Consider the following 27,269-nt stretch of genomic DNA (forward strand, 5'->3'; position numbering starts at 1 on the left):
TTATACTCTCTATTTAAAAAGAAACATTCAGGGCCCTTCAAGTTATACAGGTGAATTCAAAGCAAAAGGTAATGTCAAAATCAAATGATACATTTTGTACAAAGTTTGCAAATGCCATCCTTTTCGTAGAGGGAGCCAGAGGGAAAAGAGACTCCGTGGACAAGAAATTAAGAGTCAACAAACGACCAATCTTAAAATCAGTTTATCGTATCTACCACAGTCTCGTGAGACACACAAAATGAGTATTTTATAAACTTCAGGGGCTCCTTTAAGTTTTAAGCATAATAAGTAACAATTTTTTGAGTGTTTACAAGGGCTAGGCCTGCCCTTGTTTTGGATAAACTTGCAAAAATACAGTAGATGCCTATTTCAATTCTTCAGATTTACGAAACAGGCCATCCCAGAGCAGGACTCCAAACACAACTGGACCACAGTTTCCCGATTCTGCTTTGCCTTTGAAAAGGTTTTCCTTGTGATATAGACTTTATGTCTGTCAGAATGGCACTCAGATCCTCCGTGGAAAAGACAATAATAGGTAGGTCAAAGTCAAATCCAAACTGGTCCGGTCAAGACCCTGAAAACCGTGCCATCTGCTGTGGTTCCACTCCTGTGTGTCCAGTCTCGTGCGAGGCGCCTTCCATTTGTGCATATGCGTATGAATGTACCTGTATATCTCTCGGTACTTCTCATCCCCACAACAATCCTGCAACATGGTTTTAGAAATGTCTTAGGGCCGCCTGGGTGGCTCAGTCAGTTAAGCACCCGACTCCTGGTTTCGGCTCAGGTCATGATCTCAGGGTCAGGCTCCGCACCGAGTGTGGAGCCTGCTTGAGATTCTCTCTCTCTCTCTCTGCCCCTCGTCCCCCCAACCTTCATGCTCTCTCTAAATAATAAATAAAAATAAATTTCAAAAATATACATATCTTAGGGATGGAGAAGCTGAGGTTTGGAGAGATTGGTACCCAAGGTCATGCAGCCGGGTGGCAGAGTGAGATTTGAACCGAGTTCTTTCTGAATTCCAAAGTGGTTTTCACTGCACCCTGCCTGTCATCAACACAGGAACAGCCTGGGACCAGAGCCAGGTCAGGATACGAGGGATAAAACCATACTTGTTTCATTCACTTAGTAAGTACGTACCGCGTGCCAGGTATGTATCAGACAGACAGAGGCACGCTCCATCGGCAAAGCGCTGGTCAGGAACCGGAGGGATCTGAAGCAAGGGGAGGGGACGCGGGGCTAGGCTCTGTCTCACTAGATCAATCCAGGATAAGTGGACAGGTCTAGAGCAGAAGAAAGAGGGCCTAGGATGCAGGGCATAGGCGGACCCAGACTCCCAGGCTTACCCTCACACGATGAGCGTGCCTACTTCCCCATGGGAATTTAAAGAATATTTGTTCTTTTCCAGACTTTCTCATCATAGCTGCTTCGGCCTGGGTTTTCTTTGGTAATAGATGTAAAATTCTTACTTCTTACTCTTCTTACAAGAAAGATCATAGGCCTTGGAACGAGAAATATCTAGAGTAGAACTCTAGCTCTCCCACTTCCCGGCCATTTAAACACTGTGAGTACTGGTTCCCTCACACGTAAGAGAAGATAATAATTCCTGTCTCAAGTTGTAAGAATTAAATAATCCACATTGAGCATATAGTCCACCTCCTTCTCCTTTACCAGCTGCCATTTCCAGAATTTTGTCTCCTTAGAGAGTAAGATAATTAATAGTCAATCACAAAGCGATCTTAAGATGACACTCTTTTAAGTCCCAGATCAATGCAGTTTTTTCTTAAATTGTAATGATCCAGGTTGTTTGTTTGTTTGTTTCTAACGAATCAGATTTGAGCTTATGTGAGGCAAAGCCAGTATTTCTAGTTAGCAGCAACTACTGTGATATACTATGAAGGTCTCTCCTATGACAAAATCATTCAAACTTCTTGAAGATATCTGGTACTTTGGCACCCTGAGCTTTTCTCTACCCAAATAAGATCTTTAATTAGTATTTGCCAAGAAGGTGCACATGGCAGAGCACCTTCTGGGAGCTTTATAGGAGCCTCTGCGTTCCTGCGAGCAAACAGAACTGGATTCATCAGCCCTCTGACTCCCCAAAGGGTTCAGGGATGGGGAGTCCAACAGCTAAGCCACTCTTTGATGCAGGAACCCAAGACAGAGCTCGGGGTGATCGGATATGCTCTGATTCTCTAGGAAATTCTTTCTGAATGGGATACCGGAGGCAGAAGTTTGTTTGCTGAGCCCTACTGCTTGCTCTGTGTAGATCAAAGTGAACTTCAGCAAAATACAGAAGAGATCTATAGGTTAGTTTTCCATTGGGTTGTATTTTAATGGGACATCTGATATCTGGTTTGTTTATGTGAGTGACACCTTTTATAGTTCAATTTGAAGTGATTCTGTCCAGCACCATTCATTTACAAGAGGAAATCACAGTTGAAGCAGGTCACGTAAATTTGTCTGAGATTACACAGTTACTCTCAGAGCTGAGATGAGAACTCAGGCTTCTTATCATTTAGAATATAAAATCATTCATTCATGGAAATAACCTGATTAGGAAATGTGCAGAAAGTAATTCACAAAGATCCCAATCGATACATTTTAAAAAAGAGCAGTGTACCTACAAAATGAATGACAGTTGTTCTAATAAAACGAATCAATTTTAGGAGAATGAAAGGATGGTTTTATTTACTGTCTATATGGAAAATTTAGAAATGTGTGTATTAAGAAATTGTCCATTCAGAGGAAATATTTTCACAGGAAATACATCAACACATATCTAATGTTGACATCAGCCTCAAACAGTGGAAATGCTGTTTTTTTAAGAAAAAAATGACAGTATTCACACAAACAGTGCTCAGTAATGTATAAGTATTGTATAATATTACCCACCTGCTTTTTGTAGAGATTTGCTCCAGTTTCTTGGCTAATGTACAGCACTCTTCCTTTAACTTTATCAAAAATGTATTCTGGGAGGTCAGCAATGAATACTGTTCATTTTCTAGAAATAACAATAACCCCCCCACCAATATAAGATGTTTATGGTTGTAACTCTGGAAGGCTTCCATACGTAGACCAGTCAAAGTTCTAAGACCACTACCTAATTCCTATAAGCCACTAGGTCAATTTCAGTGTCCTCAAAGTCAAGGACCACTCACCTGGCAAGACACTAAATTTGGGAGGCATTAATTTTTCTAATAATTATACCCCGGAAAGAGTTTGAATCATACCAGCTTGGGGGAACGTTTCAACGTGTCGATAAAGTGTCAGATTATGTCAAATGGAGCCGTGGATGCTTATGTCTTTGTAATATGCACGATATTGTATTTTTATTTTGACAATTTCACTATAAACAGTGTCAAGAATGATCACAACTAGATAATTCGCAACTTTAAAATAACAGAGGAACTCTCTTCTATACTGTAATTCTTGCTTTCTGTCTCATATGCCCACATATATCTCACTATCTCCACCTCTTGGGTATGCTTCTTTCATTATGAAGGTAAAATAACAAAATTTTCCCTAGAAGTTGGATTTCATTGTCAACAGTACGAGTATCACTGAAGATCTGGTCAAGGAATTGAAGAGAGTGTGGGATTTTTGTGCAAAATAAAAGGAGTGTTCTTAAGGTGGTCTTAGCCATTAAATCCTCTCACGCAGCTCTTAGAGATTCTGCCCAAGACCCCTTGATCACTAGAATCGTGCAAGCAGGAGGGGCAAACACTAAGTTTTCCTGGAATTTCCTCCTCTTACTTTTAGTGGAAAAACATCTCCCGAGTCTGGGAAAATGCAGGAGGGTACCATGGGTCAATGTGACATTTGCCTCTTTATGAGCAAACGGATGACTTAACAGAGGTTATGTTACCATTTCTCCCCTATAGTATGACACTCGCTTTTTCACCCTGTCATCAAATACAGCGTACACGAGACCATGTGAAAATTATCTTTACGTGTCAGGCTTTCTTTCCGATTTCAGCCACTGACTGGCAAAAAGCATAGAGCCTACAAAGCAAAATAAATCAAGGCACTGGAAATTAAGCAACACTTTTCTGGAAGAGGCAGGATCAATTAAACTTTTGTTTTAATAGGACAATCAGCTCAGAGTATGCGGTGTGGAATTATAATGACTGACGCAGTCTTGTTTTGACTCACACTGTCTATGAACACACAACTCGAAAGTGAAAGGAGCTACAGAACGCTCCAGCTGAACGCATCAAACTGCCTGCTTCGAACAAAAGTGCATTTTACTTTCAAATGAAAGGTAAAGAGTTACTGGCCAACTCCGTCTGCGAAACAGCACCGATGTGATGAAAGATAGCAATTTTTAGCCAAGCTGCCAGCTGTGGTCAATGCCTTGTATTAGTGAATTTTCACAGCAGTTTGAGAACTTGAAGAATGCAAAGGATTAAACATCACTCTAGATTGGGCTGGGGGAGGTGGGGAAATCATACAAATGCTAAAAATGTTCGAAGCTGCAAAGATTAAATAAAGGAACATATCAATTTGGAGCCACTGAATTACATCCAGCTGCGACAGTGAATTAAGAACCGATTAATGGCTAAAGCTTTTCTCCAGTTTGGATGCTGAAGCAAACTCATTAGGCTTTTAGAGGAGCTATAATGTGTGTACTGTGGGAACTGTTCAATGCTATTCAGGAGACTCTAACTGTAAGCTCAGAGCATTTCCCGCAGAGCTTCTGATGCTATTTTTTTATATAACATGTGTGCCTGAAAACCCAGCCAAAAACAAGCCCTTTGTTTTTCTACTTTGTTGTGGTCTCTCTCAGCTTTGCGTTTCTTGAACACAGGTAAATAAACTCATAATCCAGATGGTGCGGCAGATGTGAGAGCAGCACTCTGAAATCAACAGACAGTGGGCAATACTTTCCATTTTCTCTGTTAAACGCTAACTAATATGTAATTCGGAACCTCCGGTGTAGTTAGCATCTGCTCCCTTCGGCCAGCCAAAGGTTACAGGTGTTCCTGATGTCATTTCACAGTAAGGCGTGGGCCTGGCTTGTGAGCCGGTGCCCAGGCTCTAATCTTCCCTGCCACCTACCAGCTCTGTCGTGCTGGGCCTCCATTTGCTGCATCTTCTGTGTCAGCTCCTGCTCCCTTTGCTGGGCCTGAAGGGCTTGGGCCTTCGCTTCGTTGCTGAGGCTCTGCTGAATGCTAGCTTTTTCCAGTCTGCAAAGCAGAGAGGAGACAGACAGAAATGTAACCGACACACGCACCGAGCCTCACCATCTCCCCTACGGACCACGGAGAGCTGAACGCAGTAAATTGTGAAGCAGAAGATAACAACGTCTGTCAGACCCCCGACCCCCCACCCCTCCACCTTCCCAGCTCCCTCTTCCCTCCCACCATCCCCCCACCCACCCTGGCCCCCTGGGGGGAGGGGAGCCAAAGGGCCTTTCGTGCTGTGTTTAATACCTGCCATAAATCGAAACAGATTCAAGGACACAACTCTAAAAACCAAGAAATCGTGATATCCGAATACTGGTATTTCGTAACCTGAAAACACAAACCTCCTTTTCAGTAAGACTATCAACATTCTGGGCCACCATTTCGTGTTTTAACTTTTGAACGGTCCGTATTTCCTATAGATCTTGCAGTCCTACCAACGGCACGGTTCAATACACCATCCCTTAAATTCTTGAAACTCAGCTTTGTAGACCACCTCTGCTTTTCCTCCCCAACTTAAAATGGAATCTCAGATAGAATGTAGGGGATCCTACCCAGGAGCAGGGAAATGGTTCTGCATTTTTCATTAAACATATTCACATATTAGGCCACGTAATGGGAACAGAAATATGACTACGAGAACGAGTAACTTCCCCCAGCACTTCATAACAAGACCCCTTTTGGTTCACACTGAGGCAAGTTTGCAGGATGAGAATATTCCATAGTCCAAGACGATGTCCTACCCATGGTGATGGGATTACTGACCCAGTGAGATGGGTCATTCCGCTCCTAAAGTGTTTCCTAAAGACAGAAAGTGCCTGAACAATTAGAAGACAGGACCACACTTCTGACAGCAACACTGACCCCCCCCCCCCCCGCCAACACACACACATTAGGTGGTTCCTCATACTCTAAACCCAGGGAAGTGAAACGAGGGTTTCCTTTAATTAACTGACTTAGTTATTTCTAACTCCTATCTCCTTGTGGGCATTTCTCATCCGTGCTGTTTTAGTTTACTAATTGAGATATTTACTGCCTTGCCTTTGCCAAACTAAAAATAAACAATTCCATAAAGCTATCACTAGTAGTCTACATACCGCTGTGGAGCGTCGATTCATTGGCTTCTAATTATAAAGCAACATAAGGAAAGTCTGTATTGAAACTGGTCAATGCATGCGGTAATGTTGTGGTATAAAAGTTCAGGAGGAATCTATACCCATCGCTCACTCGAACGGAACATCAGGAGTCCATGCTAAATGTGAAATAAGGTCCCTTCTGGTGCTTCTAATAACAGCCCCCCTTGGACCTGCTCCAGGGTCTTCCCTCACACTCAGCTCCAAACCGGTATATTGCAACAAACAGAGACACTAGGCCACTTTTTGCCTTCCCAGTCACACCATGCGTCTTCTGCCCATGGATCACTGCATATGTCTCTTTGTTTTCCTGGGATGGCTTCCCCCCTGAGTCCTGTTCCGCCCCTGCACCCCTGTGCCCACCCCTGTCCCTCTGCTCAGTGAACACTACTCCTTTAAGGTCTGCTCAAAATTCTCCCCTCTCCTTCCATGCTCTTGGAAATTAAGTATTCTTTCCTCAGTGACCCTAATATATGTTGTAAATGAATACGTCCCACTAAGATGGCATTTGTCACACTTGACTTACTGCTTCTTGTCATCTTTGTCTCTCTAAATCCGGAGCCCGTCTCAGGATTGGCACACCAGCAGCGGGCAGTGAATGCCTAATGAATGAGTAGATGTTCTCAGACCCTTGCCATGGGGGAAGGGGAGATGCTGTCTTTACCGAGGCTGGAGAATCTGCTCAAGGCTAGAATGAGGAGGCAAAAACTTTTCGGACATGTCAAAAAGGAGAGTGCCTGGAAGAGAGTGGTTCTAGTGGCTTTGCCAGCTAGAGACCGTGCTGCGGAAGGAATCAGGCTAAAAAGAGCACTGTGGACTCTTCCACTGAGGGACCACCCCGAGATCAGACCCCTGGTTACAGGCAGGGAGATGTGAGGCTCTGGGGGCACTAATAACCAGGTAGCTGGACAGTGTACTGCTCAAAACCAGCATCCACTGGAGAGTGACAAGGAGCACTACTAATAATCACGCCAGGACAACAGCCATAATTGGGGCCACCCTTTGCAAACCAGGGCTATGGTTCTCTTACATAAAGGGGTTGCCAGTCTCAACATCAATTTTTAGCATGACAGGTTGCCTAATAACTGATATTCTAAATTGACTATAGAAAAAAATAACTATGGTTATCGTAGTTCTCCTTCTAAAATAAGACAATTAAAAGAATGCATACTGAGAAGGTGAAGTGATCCAGTCATGATCCCAGGGTCCTGGGATGGAGCCCTACGTTGGGCTCCCTGCTCACCAGGGAGCCTGCTTCTCCCTCTCCCTCTGTCCCGCCCGCCCACCTTGTGTACAAGCTCTCTCTCAAATACATAAATAAATCTTAAAAAAAAACAATGCTATACCAACAAATGTTGTATCATACACCAAGTTTTGTTTCTTGAGTGCTTCTCCAATTTTTATTCTATTTAAGAAACATGTTGTTTTGTAATTTTTAATTGAGGTATAATTGACATATAACATATTAGTTTCAGGTGTACAACATAATGGCTCGATATCTGTACACAGTACGAAATGATCACCAGTAGTCTAGTTAACATTTTTTTTTTCACTGCATAAAAACACAGCATAGCTTTACTTTCCTATTTCCTCCCTCCAGCCCCCTTTCCTTCTGTGTTGCCTTCTCCCCTCGCAGGTTCTTTCTGACATAGTAGGCTTTTTATAAAACCTTAGAATGTTAGAACTGAAAAGGAATCTCAAATCTGTTTAATCAAATCCTCTCACATTACAGCTGAAAAAAGACACAGGCTCGAAGGTTACATTGTAAGTGATGTGAAGGCAGAGGTGGGATGTGAAATATTCTGATTTACGGAAACCTATTTTATGGCGCTCCAGAGGTAATGCAATGGTGGACTGAGAGAATTAATAAAAACCACTTAAGTATCCAAGGGAGGGATTAGAGAAGAACCCAAATCAATTCGTTTACTATTCATCATAACTCTTATTATGTGAAAGGCACTCTGCTAGGCACTGGGTCAAACAGAGATAAATATGGCAGAGTCCTTGTTCCCGACAGGGACTTCGAAATGGCTAAAATCAGAAGCAGAAGGTGGAACACAACAAAAGCAGTCTACAAGGGGGAAAACTACGGAAGCAAAGAAAAATGAGAGGCCAGTGCCAGCTGGGGGGGAGAGCGTCAGAAAGGGTGTCTGCTCTAGTCTCCCCCAACTGGGTTTCTTGCAGCTCTCACTCAGAACACTGACGATCTCGCTTAATCAAACTTGTAGTTAAACGCCTTTTATCAACTGGAATAAAAGCGATGGCAGTAAGGAAGAATTTCTTGGTTGTGGTTAAAACAAGGTTGAAAGGTTTAGCCATAATAGCTAAAAGCTGGAAACAATCTAAATGCCCACTAACCGCTAACTGGTTAAACTGGTGGTATCGCCTCGTGGGGCTACTGGGACTTGTAGGAATAAAAAGGAACAGCTACTATAAGTAGCACACAAGGGTGAGGCTCCAAGGCAGGATGCTTCGTTAAAGAAGCCAGACCTGAAAACATATTGTATGATTTCATTTACATGACATTCTAGAAAAGTAAACACTAGAGCCGCAGGATCTACGAACGGGGGGGGGGGGGGGGTGTATGAGGGAACAAAGGGGCGTGAGGGACATTTGGGGTTGACAGAAGTGTTCTGTGTCAGGATTATGATGGTTCCACCTCTGTAGATACTTGTCAAAATATTTTTTCTTGCACACCTACAACTGGTGATTTTTATTATATTTAAGTTGAGCTCCGTAGAGCTGATTTTAAAAAGGAGCAAAGGCAGTAGAATAGACATCTACCGTCTTCTCCAAGTTACTCACAATCACCAGTGGCCATATGTGGGCATGTCCACATTTTCTTGAAGACAGTCAACAGTTAAAGGAAGTACACACTCACTGAACAGTCCTCGAACATGGACTAAGGACGCAGAGAGGTGTTGTCACTCCTTTTTCCCAATGACAGTTTCGGCGCATTATATTCTCTAAAAATGTCTGCAATCATATTAACATCCCATTAAAGAAATGGACTGAAGAATTCACTTTATGTTTTTGATCCTCAACTTTTCTGTATCACTTATTATTTTAAATCCTGCTATTTTTAAAATGTTCCTGTCACAGAGCAAAAATGACTTATTAGATTTTTTAAAGGACATTCTAAATTTTACGGCAACATTGAAGGATTAAACGTTTCTGAGGATCCTAAAGTTCATCGATGAGTCTAGGACAGAAATGATGAAGGCTTCAAGTCTAACACGAGCATGGGGCCTATAGCGGAGGTGATTTGAGGCACCAATCCCATATACCATGATTCTAGTTACCTTTTCCCTAGGGCTGAAGTTGGAGTATTAAACATACAACCCTTTTGGTGAAATGGTGTTGCCCTTCCAAAGTACAATACCCAGAGCTCTGTGACAGTAGAATACTGGTATGACAAAATTATGAGGCATAACATGCTTACCAGCTGAGAGCCATTCTTGATGGCATTACAGAGAAAAGCAGCAGGAAGGTATGGGTGTCATTGTGAGTTAAGACACATGATGTTCATGTGTCCCAACACTGGCGATATTCTCTTTGATCACTTGGTTAATGTCATTGGTGTGCTAGTAACATGTTTAATAACTGATCCCCAGAGGGGGGAAATTGCTTATTTGTAGTGTTTACCAATTTTCAGTGTAAATGCTTCTACCACGGCCTGTTTCAAGCTACCAACATAACATCACTGAACAAGGAGTTAGGAAGAAATACACACAGTTGGCGTTCATAAGCTGGCAGGAGCCAATCCGGGCACAACACTGGTTAGGTGGTCTCTCCCAAGCTTCTCCACCATAAAATTATTATTTCCCTCTTTGTAATTCATAGGTAATTTGTTGGGAGGTGATAAGACCATGTAAATAAATACCCTATTCCTCATTAAATTCTCATCTTGAGTTGTATATCCAATGGTGGCTCTTCTATTCTAACATTCTTTCTCACTTATTAGTTAACATTGTGCTGTAAGAATGGGCTTTCCTTTCTCTCCCATTATTAATTCATTGATATTAGCATGGAGTCATGGATTCCATTTTTACTCAGTGGGCTATAATCTATTATGGTCATTTCTTTTTTGGTTCAACTCATCCTAGATTTGGCCAGTGCGAACCCCTTCAAGCTGTTTCCTAGATCTCTATTATCCCTGTGAACTTCTTGGCTTTCAACCCCCACCAAGCTGTTTCAGGCTCGTCTGGTACTATCTTTGTACCAGTCTTGCAATCAGCCTTTGTCCGAGGAGCTCGTCTGCCTTTTAGTGGAGAATGGTATTTAGAAACCAAGATCTTTCATCAGGTGGTACACATTGCTTCCGAGAAGTCTGCTCCTAGGTCATCTTAGTAGACAGGACCAGGATGGGTAATATATGTATAATATATATGGGTTATAAATGTATAAACATACAAGTATTTTTCCAAATATGTTTATATTAATAGTACATGTACATTCATACCAATCTCTCCAATTCTGATCCAACAACATAGATAGAACCTAGTTCCCCTCTTTCCATCACTGTAACTTTCCTCCTCAACAATGAGAAATGTGGCTCCCATTATCTTCAATATGTTTACTCATTTGTTCAAACTTACACAGTAAGTTACACAGTAACTTACACAGAACATATTTTCAAAATTGCTGATCTACTACAGAAAGCGTATCTACTGTGAACTAGAATTAAATATTTGCTTATAGTTTTGTTTGCTTTGTGTTTTTTTTATTTTTATTTTTACTTATATATTCAGTTTTACACAAATGCATCTACACCATTTTCTTTTTTTTTTTTTTTTTAAAGATTTTATTTATTTATTCGACAGAGAGAGATCACAAGTAGACAGGCAGGCAGAGAGAGAGAGAGAGGGAAGCAGGCTCGCTGCCGAGCAGAGAGCCGGATGCGGGACTCGATCCCAGGACCCTGAGATCATGACCCGAGCCGAAGGCAGCGGCTCAACCCACTGAGCCACCCAGGCGCCCCTACACCATTTTCAGTTGATTTCCTCTCTTCTGGGAAAATTACATCTTGAGGGGCAAAAGAATACAGTAGAAAACACACAGCTACAGTGTCGAAGAATGCCATTCACTTTCTTATTACCTGTGTGGCCAGAGACAAGTAATTTTATTCTTTTAATCTTGGGGTTCTTCATTCGAATAGGGCAGAAAAAAATCCTACCTTAAAGGATTAACCATTTTAGTAAGTTATAAGCTAAGCTCTTCCCAGTTATCCTTTCATTTAATCCTCATAGCAACCCTCTGAGGTATATTCTCTTATTGTCCTTACTTTATAAATGAAGAAACCAAGGCCAAGAAAGGTAATATTACTTGCTCAGAATCTCTTAGTTATTAAGGGGCATAACCAGGAAATCCAGGCTGACCTGACCCTCAAGTCCACAGTATGAATCCTTATGCTTCAATCTCTAGTTCATCAGGGGTGCAGAGAAATGACAGAAGGTTGAAAGGACAAGATCATTGAAATAATTCAATTATCCCTAAGTGTGTGTCTTTTAATACCTATAATATCCATCTGGACAGCTGAATTCCAAGATAGTTCTCCTCCTTTTCCATTTGTCCCATATGTTACTGGATCACTTCCTCCTACGTGACACTATCAGTTAGTTGTATCCTCCTTAAAGAAATTCACTGGCCTTAACAAAAGCACTGAAAGGAGGGCACCTGGGTGGCTCAGTCATCTGCCTTGGGCTTGGGTCATGATCCCAGGGTCCTGGGATCAAGCCCCGCATAGGGCTCCCAGCTCAGCAGGAAGCCTGCTTTTCTCTCTCCCACTCCCCACTGCTAGTGTTCCCTCTCTCACTGTGTCTCTCTCTGTCAAATAATAAATAAAATCTAAAAAAAAAAAAAAACCACAAACAAAAGCACTGAAAGGTGCTCAACTACGTCTCTGGCCTCAACCTGGCCACAAAGTCCTAGAAGACAAGACACGTATATCTTATCTGGAAGGTAAGTACCTAAAAAATAGAGACCTTGGTTTTGCTCACTAATTTATCCCAAGAGCCTGGAATGATGCCTAGGATATAGTTATGTGCTCAACAGATATTTGATGAATGAATAAATGAATGAATGAACAAATGAATGAATGAGCAACTGTAGGAGATGGAAAGTACCAAGTCTCCACACAGGTTTAAGTTTCTTCCTGTCTACTGATCGGAAGAGAACAGGATCAGATAATCCCTACTTTGGCCAACAATTTGATTCAGTTTTACATTGGTATGGACAATAACAAAATAAAAACAGTAAAATTAGTAGACAACATGATGTCTTCCATGTTTGACAAGAACACAAAATCCTGTACTTGTTTACTGCTAACAGGGGTTATGTTCTCATATCTGAGCAAACGTAGAAATACTTGGATAGAACAAACCAGGATAAAAGAAATACAAGAGGAGTAGCTTTCAGTAACCCCTACTTCCTCAAGTACGCAAAAACCCCCTAATGGCATCATACATATTTCCTAGAGTAAATTATTTCTATTTTCTTCACTGCAAAGTGTGTCAGAATTTTAAGTACAACATTGAAAGATGAGTTATCAGATTAGAACATGAGTCACTTCTAGGAAAGGAAGCAGAAACAGAAAGGAGATCAACGTCTTTCAAAGGAATAAACACAAAAGAAAGGAAATAATTAACAAAAACAGCCCTAAAAATAATCTGCTCTCCAAAAGTGTTCTCTTACAGTATCTCCAAAATAACGTGAAAGCTCTAACCATCAAGCAAAGGACGCCGTGCTCGACGAGATTCTGCCTGCTTCCATGCGCACGACTCGCATTTACTTCAGACAAAACCACGGACTCTTGTCAACTCAGGGTCCTCCCTGTATCTGTGTTTTCTGTTTTGCAAAGAACATTCCAATGCATTGACCTCTCTACTCCTCATAACAATTCCGGAAGGCAGGGAGATGGAACAGCTAACCTTGCTTGACATTTCTGGACAATTCTCGAGCTCAGAGAATTCAGAGATGTGCTCAATGGCACACAGAGAGCAGAGCTAGAACTGACACCTGCCTTCCGGCTTCAAGTTCAGGGCACTTCCATTCCATGGCACTGCCTCACATGAGTGGCTTGGTCAGACTTCTACTGCTCATCCATTCAACAAATACTTAAACAGCTACTTTGAGCCACGCACAGACCGCCACCGTGCCTTCAGAATTCATGGTGAAGAAAACACACAAGAAAGAACAACTGAAATAGAATGGGAAGTAAATAGGACAATAGGGCCGAAGGCCTGCTATCGTACAGGAAGATAGGCCAGGAGTGGCGAGGTACAGTCAGGGAGGATCTTAGGAAGCTGAAATATGAGAGGCTGAAAATGAGTTGTAATTAAGCCATCCAAAGAATGAGAAGAATTTTCTAACAAGTGAAGTGGACAGCGTGTGCAAAGATTCGGGGAGGAGCGATAACCCAGGTGCCTCTGGAACATTGCGAACAGCCTTGGCACGACCAAAGGGTGGTATAGACACGTTGCAGGGTAGAAGCGAGCTGCTGGTAGAGAGAGGCTGGAGAAAGAAGAGACTGAAGATGTAGGCAGGAGCCAGAACACGAAGCTATTTTTAAGGACTTCATCCTGAGGGAAGTAGGGAGCCAATGTAGGGTTTGAAGCAGGGGAGTGTTGTGATCACACTCATGCTTCAGAAAGATCACTCTGGCTGCGGTGTGGGAACAGATGGGGAAGGGACAACATTAGAAGCAGGGAGAGCACTTATTACTACAGCAAGAGCAAGAGCAATTTCTGAAGTCGTTTCCTAGATGTGGTAGCTACCTAGGTAGATGCCGACACTGTACGACCACCAAATGCGCGTTACGGCAGTTTTCACCCTTAAAACATCTCAGCGCTCAGAGGTCTCTGATGCGTAAGTGATGTGAGTCTCTTCTAGTTCACGACACCAAGGGCCCAGTTCACTAGACCAAAGAATAAAAACAAATATGCTACTGCAGAAAATAAATTAGATCATGAATTTGCCTTTGCATCTTCCTATTGTCAAAATATCCGTGTTTTCCAGCTCTGACCCTTCAATGCAAACGGATCACTTTGGCCCATCCCTGCCTTTCCTCTCCGAAAAATGTCAGTGTGTCTACATAGTCCCCAAAATTCATCCTTCTGATGAGTAACTTCAGATGGGACATCAGTAGGATCAATGTATATGTTATAATGACTTTTCTGTAACCTGCTAATGGATATGCATCATTGTCAAGTTGTGATACCACTGACTAAAGAAAGTTTCTATTATTAAAATGTTTTTGAAACTTATTTCTCAGACCCATTATTAAATGGGCAATGTGTTGGCTGCTTCGTGGCTACTAAATTTATTAAGGAATAGGCTGTAATAGCAAGAATTACAATTATTAAGTGCACTTTATCACACCGTATTTCCCAAGTCTGATAGAGTCATGCTCCATCTATCTGGGATGTTGGGAGGTGAGAAGTTCCACCTGGAAGAATTTTTCCAGGCAGCAGACCCACAGAAATCTGACCATTTACAGTAGAAAGATGCCTAAAATATATACGAATTATGACTCTGCTTCCTTGAGCAAACTATACCGAATATAATGGACTCCACTTGATAGTCAAGGTCATAATGTCAAATGAGGAAGGCTGCTTGCTGCTACTGTTGCCCTTGCTGGGAAGTTCTTGGGCTCACTGCTCAGCCTTGTACCTTCAGGTGCTCACCACCAGCGACTGGAAACAGAAGGCACTTTGTTGTTACAAAGCTGCTGCGTGGCAAATCTCAGGTGCTCTTCTAAAGATCCAGGAAGCAAACGGAATGATGATCTGCTCCTTCTAAATTTCTCATTTCTAATTTCTGATTTTTTGCATCGGTCGTTTTGTAAGAGTTGTTGCCATGCTTTGGGTTTTGTTTTGTTTCTTAGAAGTACTTTTTAATTTATATCTCAGTTTATAGCAATGGGTCAAATGGCTGCATTTACCAGAAATCTGAGGAAGCTGAGAAACGCTGTAATAGACAGTGGAGTTTTCATTGTTACTGAAGTGGTGTGTTTTTGGTCAAACACTCAGTATGTTTGTACCTACGAATTAGGGTTGTGTTCGACTGACTAACCTTGGCTTAGTAACAAAGATATAGTTCATTCATTTTTTAAACTTGATTGAGAGCTGTGTAAACTTTCCATAATTCTGCATGGGATTCTGGAGCCGAAAAGCACAATTATATTTACAGAAGAGAACACTGACTGAGGCCCAAGTGTTCGGATTCCCGTTCCAATGTTACCCCCCCCCCCCCCCCGCCTTTCAAATTAGAGAAGCATGTTTCTGCCATGGGACTGAGGTCATTCTCCTCATGAAAACACTTTCCCTTGTAGTCATTTTATGATTTAACATGATTTCTATTTGGCTTGGAACACGTGCTTACAACTACTCTTACCTATCTTTGTAAGGTTCCTTCTCAGAAGCCTAAGTGTGCGTTGGGTTTTCTTCTTTTGTGGCCGCCAGGAGGCCACGGCGTTTCCCATTCCCGCGGCTGCAGAACTGCCTTTTCTGTTCCCAAAGACCTGCTTCTACCTCTATTCTAAATCTATATTCGGATGCATTTCTACACGGTAGCCTGTTCTGAGCGTACCCAAAACAGGGAAATTCATGACCTGAGGAAAGGAATCAAAGCAACTAAAATCCTGAAGGGCCTCTGAAAGCAACATTGTGCCTTTGGCCTTGAGGCCTCAGTGCGGAAGCCCACTGCCAGCAGGGTGGGGTCACGTATCCACACACAGGAGCCCAAGGTTAAGAGCTCAGACCTTGGTGTCAGCCGGATGTGGTGTCAGAGTCCCAGCGTGTTCACTGACTAGCCATGCACCCCAAGCAAGTCACTTACCCTATGACTTCGTTTTCTTAAATGTGTGATGGGGTTAATAATGTACCTCTCCTTTGGAATACCAGGACGTTGTATGTAAAATATACTTAGTATAGCACAGGCATAGCCTGTGTTCAGAAATATTAATCGGCACCACTATGATTCTCATTATTATTTCCTAGAAGATGACTATTCAAAGTGTAACGATCCATACGATTATCTCAAAGACTCACAAGCTTGAAGAAAGAATAAAAAAAGTCCTCAAAAAAAAAAAGTCCTTAATTTCCTGATAAAAGCCATATGGGAGGAGTGGTATTGTACAGCGGATATGAACTGGGGCTTTGAACACACACAGACTAGATCTGGGCCCTGACCCGCCAGACGCTTGCTGTGTGCCATTGGAAGGGACCTCAGTCTAAGGTCATTTTCTCATTTAGTGAAATGATGTTGTCTGAATCCGTGAGACAATCTATATAAAGCAACCAGCAACATCCGGCCCAGAACACCATTTGACGAAGGTCTAAATAAATGCAACTAATGGCCTGGCATCTAGTTATTTCATTGTTGAGATTATTTGCAACAGCTGTAAGGTGTAAAGGCACACGCGGGTCCCTAAGACAAGGGGAACTGGCGCCCAGGGCTGCTGGGCCAGCGAGGAGCTCAGCTGCTCTGCAAAGAATGACCAGTAAATGGCAGCTTCCTCTCTCCTCCTCCCCCTCCTGCTCCAAGTGGCAGTTCTGCAGAAACGGACTAATCAAAGACGGGCCTGGCTACTGGCTCCAAAATTACTGAAAAAGTTGACATGATTTTCTTGTTTTTATAGAATGATTCCAGCTCTTGTAGAAATAGAATTCAGGGTTTATGCTCAGGAAAAACCAACTGCATCCAGACTGGCTGCTGAGGGGAAGCTGGGGGTAGTGAACGCAAGAGCCTACTAGGGCTGCCACGGTTTCTAAAGCAGCCACTGGCCACACGTGGCTGCCACTACCTGACACGTGGCTGAGCTGAAGGGAGAGGTGCTGTTCCCCACCAGGCTGGGGAAACTTAGAAAAAAAAAAAACAAAACAAAACAAAAACAAAAACTCATTAATTTATACTGATTACATGTTGAAATGATACCACATTCTGTGTTGGGTTAACTAAACTACAAGACCAGTGCTCTAACCCCTGAGCTATGGAGCCTTCACCCGGGTTAACTAAACTATTAGAATTAATTTCACCTGTTTCTTTTCACCTTTTAAAATGCGGCTATTTGGAAATTTTTCATTAAATATGCAGCTTGCATATTGTGGTTCTCCCTGTATTTCCACTGGACAGTGTGGGTTTGGGCATAACTCCTTTGTCTACTTCCCCAGAGCAAAGAGTCATTTTCAATCCTCATGGGCCACCAATCAATTAGGTTTTTGTTGCCAAAACCTGCTAACTTTAAGTGCTTCATGAAGATATCAAATCTCGTAATTTTTTATAAAAAGAGAAAGCTATTAAAATAATATATATCTTTTTATGTTGACAAATTTCTCACTTAAGTCGGCCAGTCACCACTGCTTGAAAGGAGAAATAAAGGAGAATTCTGATACAAAATGAAGAACAGCCAATGCTGAAGCAGTTACCATATTACACAAATGTAAGCAAAATAAACGCTTTAAAAAAAAAAATCTGATCTGGTTTGAAGCACCTCCCCAAATTCATATGCATAATGAAAACTAAATTATAAAGCCTGGTAAAAAGTATTCCACACAGCCAAGCTGGCAAACTACAGAAAAATATCATTAGGAACATGCATTAGGACTCCTAATAAGTAAGTGTGCGTACAGTTGGAAAATCTTCAGCATTTAATAGTCTTTCTGTCATTGTTAAATGGCAATAACGGATTCCTTAAGAGATTTTTCCTTCTGAAATCTGGAGGTAATCTCCTAAAATCTAAAATTTTTCCTAAAAAAATCTGTACCCAACAGATTTTTGAATCTCCAGTAATCAACCCTGTATCATTCATTACTTGTTTTTCATAAAAAAAAAACCTCGGCACTTTCAAAGTTGGTCAAGAGGACCGCGCAGTCGTGTTAGTCAATGTGTCAGCCAGTTCTATCGACCATCCCACTGCCTGGCGAGCTATCTCTTGCCTCTGCAGTTCTCACTGACTGCCGAGCAGAATCTGCACTTTGCGGAACTCAGATAAGCCAATGAATGGTTTCAGCCCTCTACAAAAATTGCTGGAGTTTGTTGGAAGAAACAGCATTCACGAACCCGGTAAGGGGAGGGGTGGGTGGGCAAGCCAGGACCACACATAGCAAGCCCTCGCGAGAGTCGCTGTTCCAGCCATCATTATCCCTGCCACATCATTATTTACAGAAAATCTTACCACAAGGAGCTGCTGGAAATAATGATAAATTATAGGCACCTCCAAGTGTATTTACGGAAAAATTAACACATTAGGAGTGCCCGCCTTCTCGACTTCTAGAGCTGACTATCCATGAGTAGCTCCATTTCTTCAGGATACTGGAAGGGATACACTTAGAGGGGGGAATACTGGGATAGCAGGAGTTGGAGGAGAGTGAGGTCTACTGCAGAGTCTGAGTTAAGGGCCCAGACCTTGAATCTGGGCCAATAACTCCTGGCCGAAGGTTTTCTGAAATGATTTATATCCCAAAGCATCCACGGTATTTTACTCTACGAAATCTTATTCTAAGAGTCAAGCTTTGAGAGAGGTGCCTAAACCTGCCCAACTGACTGGTCTAGTTACTTGCCAAGTTTATTTTCCAGAACTATTACCAGATAAAGTCCAAGCTGGAATGGTGCAGCCGGAAGAACCCCTGGTAACGTCACTCACACAGGTGACCATTCAAGGAATGGTCAGACATGTTCCCCTACGCTTTAGAGGATGGACTCAACCTAAGCTGAAAGGAACCAACCCACCTGCTCTCTGCAGAATGGAAGGGCCGGGGAGAGAAGTCCCAGAGGCGCAGATAAGAAAACAAAAACTTTCCACATGGCAATTCTCACAATTATCCTACCATGAATGAATTTAGAGTAATTTTTCCCAAAGCGTATTCCTAAACACCTGATTCCTGGGAGAGATGTGGAGATTTGATAGAAGAATTTCCATAAGTCACATAAACTTGGAAATGCTGAAAATGAAATCCCTTTCCAAGACAGTCACAATGTGCACTAGTTAGCATTTCCAAGGCTCTGAGAAGTCCAACTGGAAAGAACCCTATTCAATTCAACTTTCCAAAAGGAATTGATCACAGAATCGATTTTCTCACGACACCCACTACCAGAGGCAACATACAAAGTGTAATAAATAAACCTATTCTGGAGCCTAATTGCTGAGGCTTGAATCCCAACTCCGCCTCATTGCTAGTGCCGTGACTTAGGTCAAGGTAGTAACCTCCATACGCTTTAGTTTTCTTATCTATAAAATGGGCTCATGGCAGACTCTACCTAAAAGAGTCAAGTAGAGTCTAAGTGAGTTAATGTGAATAACGTGCTCATCACGGAGTAAGCCGTGTGTCCTGGGAGCTATCTTGACCACTGCCCCCAGGAGGAATGTTCCAAGAAGTGGTCATTGTTTGTAAGTTACAGCTCTTCTGTTTGTTTCAAGAACTAGTAACCGCGAGGAAAAGTCCAAAAAGATTGTTTTTCCTTTCAGCAACAGGTTGTGCAAGACTCCTACAGAAAGATTTTAATAGGTTTCTTCCGACAAGTCATGTTATCACTGAATACCAGGGCTGTGTAATGTAGAAAACCAGGAACAGCGCTAGACTAGGAGTACGGGGATGGAGAATGCACACTCAGCCTTCACGGACGAATTCTTGACCTCGGGCAGGTCACTTGGCATCCCTCACCTCAGTCCTCACGTACAAGAATGAAAGCTGGATTAGGCTTGTTTCACTAATTCGTTCACTCACAAGGATCTGAGTTAAGGAATACTTTTAAATATAAATAAAGTTTTCCAGATTTTACACACACACACACATACACACACACACACACACACACAGGTGAGTTACTACATCCACCTTATCCACTAGGATAAAGAAGGATCACCACTCCTGCACTGAAAAAACCTACAGTGCCTAGTACAGCTAATGCTGAACGAATGCCTATTTAATAGCAATCAACATGTTATCCCTTCATTCAAAAAAAAATTACAAAACCCCTATGACATAAGACACGCCACAGAGTACAGCTAAGTTTACGTATTTCTGGAAAGCTACGAGATCCACCTATAAAGAGCCGTTTAATGCGTGATGTAAGCAAATGATGACGAATTGTTATGTTTTCTTTTCCCAACCTTTCCATTTGTATCCCATAATTCAGGTGAGTTTTGTGGTATTATTTTACACAACAGGACCACACTAGTTTTCTATGTTATTATAAAAAGGCTTTGTATTTGTTATAAAACAGATTTTATAAAGGTATTCAGGAACGAGGATGGAAGAGATGGCAAACTCAGTACGTTACGATTAAAGCAAGTATGCCCCAACCAACTTTATGTAGAATTTTAGGTTAATAAGAATATCTATTAAATCAAAACTTCTTAACAAGTGAGGGGAAAGAGGCACACTTTGGAGCTGGTTGTAAATACAGGTGATCAATTTCCTTTTGTTCAAAGAAATCATTTACTCCTTTTCCTCCAGACAGACAGTTGTGTCCATTTCTTAAAGAGAAATGACCAAAAGCCCACAGTTCTCCATGAACAACACAGGCGTGAATAAACATGTTCTATCACCGCTAATCAAACTGCAGTTCTCACTTCTCACTGACAAAAGCAAGCCATGGATCATAGATGTGATCTCTAAAATCAGAATGTTCTCAACACCCGCCCTAATCCAATGTTAAGCTACCCCATCCGGCTGCTCGGAGACGGGGGACGTGAATGCAGCGCTCCCTGGGTACACCCCGGGTGTCTAATCTTGGTAAAAAGTGTGCAGAAACTCTTGCGGACAAATCACTAGATCTTTAACATCTCAAAATAATTGTACATTTCCATCATTTCTCTTGGGGATGGCTTCCTAGCAGCTATTCCTCACTTGGCAACTCTTTATCAGTAATGGAACGTTGGAAAATTTCAAGGACGGCAGGGGTAGACGAGGGCCCACGTAAATGGCATGGGTGATGTGACCAGGCAGATGATTAGCACGGATGTCTTTGGTTTGCACAAAGTTTAATTTTAGTAGGTCTAAGAAAACAAGAAAGTCCTCCCTTCCTTGCCCCACTCTACACTGTTCCTGTTGTAAATGCCTCTTGAGTTTGCAGGTTTCTGCCTGAGGGCAGGTCATAGAAAGTCAGTGAAAATCAGGGCACCTTCAACAACAGAAATTAACCTGCAGATCAGGCAGGCAAGTATATATTTCAGAGAGCATTAATCTTTCTGGAACAATCAAACTGGACCTCACGAAATGAACAGGGATTCCAAACAACAAAAGCAACCAACAGCATCTATTCCAACATTGCAAATTTCTTAGATATTACAGATGTCACCCAACAGTGCGTGCATTTGCTTCCCATATGTGAACAAAACTGAGGCATCACAAGATAAATTTGAATGGAATGTTAACCTTCACTTAAATTTTTTTCTTTGCCTAGCTGACGACACAATTTTAGTATTATCACAACGGAGCTTCTGGCTGGAAAAAAATTAAATTAATGGATGGATTTTAAAAAAGCTTAGAAACTTAAAAAAAAATAAACAACTTTCAAATATCTGTACTTGATGGTGTCAAGAGCCAAGATGAATGTATTTCAATTGCAACTTCCAAACTAAACTCACAAATTACTACCATTATGCTAAGTGTTAGCTACCCCACTGTGCAGTTTTGCTTTGTGAATTTTTACCTTCCTCTATGAACACTTTTAGCCACTGATCGCACAGCCTTTCAATGTTTTCTGCCTTTTCCTTTAAATAAACTGGCTCTGGCTCCTTCCATCTGGTTCCCCTTCCGTCAGCAACCCTGCACCTGTTCACACCTCCTCTCCTGTTGGATTCCACTGAACATTTCCTCCTCTGCCAGGGCTATTCTGGCACTCGCAACCTTTCTGTCATTCAATCCATCTGTCAGAAGTGAACTTTGTTTACCGCAAGCTTCTGCTTTCTTCTTCAAGAAGCAAAGCCCCTCAAGGTCATTGTCAAATGAACTGTCGGCATGGATTTAAATCCTCTCCTGCTAACCAGCAGAAGATGAAGCTCTGCTGTGTAATGCACTTGTGAAAATTACTTTTGGGTTCGGGAAGACAATAATTTGGAGTCAAAGTAGTAAGACATGGTATTTTAATGATCATTTGTAAAACCAGACAGCTGATATGTACTTCCTTCGTGTGTATCTGCAATTCTTAGTATATCGAGTATGAACTATATGTATAAGAAGCAAAATAAAAGTTTTTAAGTGAAATCAAAATATCATAAACAAGTTTACACTATGTAAAAATTGCTCCGTACTATACAGCATTAACTTGAGGAATAAATATTTTCACTAATGAATTAGCCAAGGGAAGGAGTATTCCAATTAAGAAATTTTACACTGAAATGCTTAAAATGTACAAATATGTACCATTTCAATTATAAGCTATATATTAACACACAGCTCCGTTACTGCTTTGAAAGACTGAACCCATAATACACAAATTGAGTATATTTTAAATTTCATCATTTAAAAAATAAACAGTTCTGCTTCAATAATATTCAAATATATGTTGCCCAACAAGCACATCACCATCTAGCTAAAGAAATAGAAGTTGTACCAACAGGCTAGTTCTGGGGAGAAAATGAACTCATAAAAATTAGGTGAAAACTATACTCTCCAGTGAATTTCTTCTGTGTCATCCCCTGCTGTCAAGGATTCACCCTCCCTTCATAAATCGGACATGAAATCACTTTATGTTGCATTATTTCCCAGCATTTTAGGCAATTGTATTCTCTAGGAAAAAGGCAAAGCCATGGCTTGATTCAGTGTTCTTGCAAGAAAAAGGGAGATGACTTTTTTAGGAGAAAAGAGATGACACAAATTTGAACGAAAGGATTATTACAAATAAATGTAAGCTACATGTAAACCTAAGGGCCACTTCATTCATAACACTGCTTTTAGATTTGGAGGACTTACCCCCAGATTTTGTTCTATTGCGTATGCTTTTATTAAGCACAATTAATCAAGCCAGGAAAATGTTCTAAATCCTTTGTAGAAAAGGCAAAAATTAAAACATTTTTCATGGACACAGAGTTGCAGGCAGGTTTATTAATAAAAGCAGCCTAAAAACATGCAATCTAAAATTCGAATCTTTAGGGTTTGATTGATTAGATATTTGTAATTTACCCCCAAAAAAGGACTTTTTCAGAACAATTCTTCAGACGTGTTAAAGAAAATTATTGTGATGCTAAATATAAAAACAAACACAAAACCCAACAAAGACAGCTTCAAATCCAAGTGCAGAGACATTCTTTTTTAGCTCGAATTTCAATTCTATTCTTCATCTCCAAAATTCCCTATGTCCTAGAAATCATTCTTATGTAATATACACAATGTAATTGAAGGTGTGGCTTTTGAACACCAAATATGAATTCTACGAGGTGCTTCCTCCTCTATCTTCCCAAACATGGTATCGAAATAAATTGTTTTAATGTGGAGAAAATTCCAGAGCTAGTATCTAATTTACCCAGCAAGTCTGTTTAATATTTTTCTGGGTTTTTTTTTTTTTTCTCTTTTGTATAATCCGTGCCTGACAACAGTTTGGTCACCTGGATGCCTGCTTCTGAATAGCACAGAAAGGGTACTGGTAATGTGATCACTTCCATGGTCTGATTTGCTATCTGAAAGAAAGAAGTATTAGCAAAATGCTAGTTTCACAGGAGCTGCTTAAATCACCGTGAAGGAACGCTGCATTCTTAGCAAACTGCGTTTCAGAAACACACTAGTAGGCTTGTTTTAGAAAATGTATATGGCAAGAACGTAAACAAATGAAAAGCCGCTCAGCTGAACAGCACTTACACTCACACGCGGATGCGTGAGTGTGCACACACATCCACTTTCCCCCTCCATAAGTGCGGAAGAAAAAGAAAAGGGGAAATAGCATCATGACGGCTCCGAGTGAAGGAAGTCGGAGACTCCTGTTAACCGTTATCTGCCTCAGGTGTAAGATGCTTGTTTCATCTTTGAAACAGAAAAACGAGGAAGAAGTTTTAGATACTTTGATACCAGCACCTGCAAGAAAATTTTCACAGCAAAAATAAAGTGGCGTTGAAGCCATGTTGCTAGGTTTACTCGAGAACAGGGAAGCCGTTTCTAAGGGCCCTGCTAGGTGAGGACGAAGCTGATGTCACTCACATTCGTTCAGACCAGTTTTCCCAAAGCAGCATATGGACGTAGGCTGGAAGGTAAAAATACTTCAGCTCCTTAATGGAGAACTGACCTGCCTTAATTTATCTACATTCTGAGTGAGACTAACGGTTCTGCTTTTCTAAGAACTGAAAATGATGAGCATACAGTGATTTTTCTCTGGTGTGTGGGTTTTTCTGCGTCTCTATCCACACAGCCTTTTAACAACAGAGAGGGTACTCCTCCTTCCACCGCCTTCCTCGATTACCTAAAGGCAAGATCTTCTTTCAGAGGGGAAAAATATTTGCAGGACTGCAGGACAAAGAACGGAGACATTGTCACAGAGTTGAGCAAAGAGGGAGAAGACAAATTTGCAAGATTCTGTGAAGAGCAAGGAGAGACTAAATGACAACTTTAAATCTGCCACAATCATTTACTAATGTGCTGCTATATCAAATAAGTCTAATTTTTTGACAGCACCAAATTAGATTTATTGCAGAAACTGCTGCATAAATAGCATATGGCTATGTTATACCACCGATTTCAAATCCTGGTAATGTTTCCCCTCCCCCTTCAAAATGAATAAATTGAGCCAAGCTACAAAGCTTCTGAAAAAAAAAAGAGAGAGAGAGAGAGAGAGAAATATACTAGTTCAAAAACAGATGTAGGAGATCTGGATTTCTTTGTTAAAGTAGTAGTTTTAACATGAATGTCCCAACTCCATATTTTAAAAAACATGATTCCTTAATAAGTTATTAAATTTAATAGATCATTTTCTCTCTCATTTCTTTCAGAATGACTTAATCTTAATTTTGCTTTAAGGCTTGGGGTTTCTGAATGATGCTTAGCCTTCTGACGTTCCATCACAGTTTCACGGGCGAGAAAAGGAGGTCAAGCGGCTCCAATTCGGTTCTGAGAAATGATTAGGCGTAATCGCGTGTATCGTCTGTGGGTTTGGGTTTTCATTTGTTAAAGACATATGTGGTGGAAATCGTTTCTCATTTTAACTCCAGCCTTGGTACCAGAAACTCTCTGATGCATAAAATATACAAAGTGATCGCTCCACGTGCCGCACTGTACACATTAGGACAGCAGGAACCCCCCCTCCCCGCCCTCCCCACCCCAAATGGCACAAAAAAATCAAAGTTCCACCGTAGCCGGGACCCAACACTCACGCCGCACGCTGCGCGATGGACAATCCTTCCTTCCTGACCCTCTACCCCGGTGGCCACCCCCACCCCCGCCGGTGCTACAGCTCAACTCAGCTTTTCTCTTGGAACAAAAGTTTCCGCTCTTCCGTTGATGGGAAAGACATCGCAAGGTCTTATCTCAGACCAATGGGCACACCACTGCAAACATCATGGCACGCGGCTACCCCGCGGACTCCCTCTCTGTGGTCAGTCTTCCCAGCTGCCCTATCTGTTACTGTCTGATTAGTTCTGCTAAGGAGCCCCTCCCCTGCCAGCTTTCGGTGCCATCTGTTCCACACAAGATGGCTGCTGCCCAGCACGCTCGCACTGCCCTCCTACCTGGCACCCGGCTACCGTCCTTACCCCAAAGTGCTAACACAGGTTCTCGCTGCCGGCAGAGTCAGGATTTCATTACTACTGCTTTGACAAGTGCAGGGTTGTCTGTAATTTCTCTTTTATCCTGATTTTGATTGTACAACCACCTCCCACTGATTCCGTTTGCTTCAGTTTTGTTGCTCGCAGATTTTACTCTCCACATTAATCTCCCTCTGGCATGTTACTGCATCTGTTCCCTTTTTTATTATTAATTTTCAAATTCCCACCATTTTTGACAAAAAGGAGGTAATCTACACTCTGTTTCTGCCCATTTCATTTTCTTTAATTTGGAAGATAAGTAGGAAAGCATGCCAAAGAAGTTAATTCTCCGTTAACAGTTGATTTTCTGGCATCCCTACGCCTTTGTAGATGAAAAACAGATAGGAATAAATGTTGACTGAATCACAACAACATAGTCGCGACCGTTCCTGAATTTAATGAAAAGCAAACATAGGAAACGGCATCTCAAAAGTTTATTAGTTACACGAGTTGTCTCATGCTGTTTATCCTCTCTTCCCCTTTGAACACAAAGCCTTTGTGCAAATCAGCCCGAGCGCAGGATCTGAATTTGGGCTCCCCTTGCATATCCGACAGGGGCTCTGTTTTCACCGTGGATGAATTTTATCTAATTCCATAATACAATTCTCATCCTTCCTCACCCCAACGCTGTGGACTCATTCAGTAGTGCCTGATCCTGAATAAAGGCCTGATTTCAGAAGGAGGAAAAGGGTCCAGAACTGCCATCCGTGCAACGAGGCAGAGCACAGAGAGCCCCCGAGCCCACAGAGCTGCTTTCATTATTTCTCGTTGGGCAAACGGAGAATATAAGGAGGGGCAAGGTGGTTTTTCCTCCAAAGACAAAGAGGGCCACGTGAGAGTTAGAAAATGGGACGTTATATATTTAACGATACACTCTCTTAGTGTCCCTGATTCGTCACCGCCGCCGCCTTGCCAAAAAGGACTTGAGCAACTTGATCTTGCCTCAACTGCCCTAAAGTTTTCTAGCCTGAGCAAAGCACTGGGATGGCTACTGAATTGATTATACACGAATTCGTATTAGTAGCATCATCCCTGAACAGATGAGTAACACCTCAGACTTACAGAACCCTGAATGAGTTTCAGTGATTTTCATACTCACATACGTCCTCACAAAATTGCAGTTAAGATCGGTAGGAAATAAAGTGTGGTAGGAGACTTCTCCCAAGGTGACAGAAGGTCCTCAGAAGAAGAACCAGGACTGGTGTTAAAATCAAGCTACGCCCA

General features: G+C 41.8%; 1 protein-coding gene across 6 annotated transcripts in view; it reads right to left on the reverse strand.

The window, feature by feature from the left end:
- SDCCAG8 (SHH signaling and ciliogenesis regulator SDCCAG8) overlaps positions 1 to 27,269 on the reverse strand; it is a 230,453-nt gene that overhangs the window by 82,030 nt on the left and 121,154 nt on the right. For 3 of the 6 annotated variants that reach the window (XM_045982261.1, XM_045982263.1, XM_045982262.1), the window contains 2 exons: positions 5,059 to 5,186; positions 2,893 to 3,001 (listed from right to left, as the gene is read on the reverse strand). In XM_045982261.1, the coding sequence (XP_045838217.1) occupies positions 2,893 to 3,001; positions 5,059 to 5,186 (237 nt within the window). The remainder of the gene's footprint in view (positions 1 to 2,892; positions 3,002 to 5,058; positions 5,187 to 27,269) is intronic. The other 3 variants (XM_045982265.1, XM_045982264.1, XM_045982266.1) reach the window with 1 other exon arrangement.

This window comes from Meles meles, chromosome 17 (genome assembly GCF_922984935.1).
Source record: "Meles meles chromosome 17, mMelMel3.1 paternal haplotype, whole genome shotgun sequence".
In the NCBI taxonomy this organism is placed as follows: Eukaryota; Metazoa; Chordata; class Mammalia; order Carnivora; family Mustelidae; genus Meles; species Meles meles.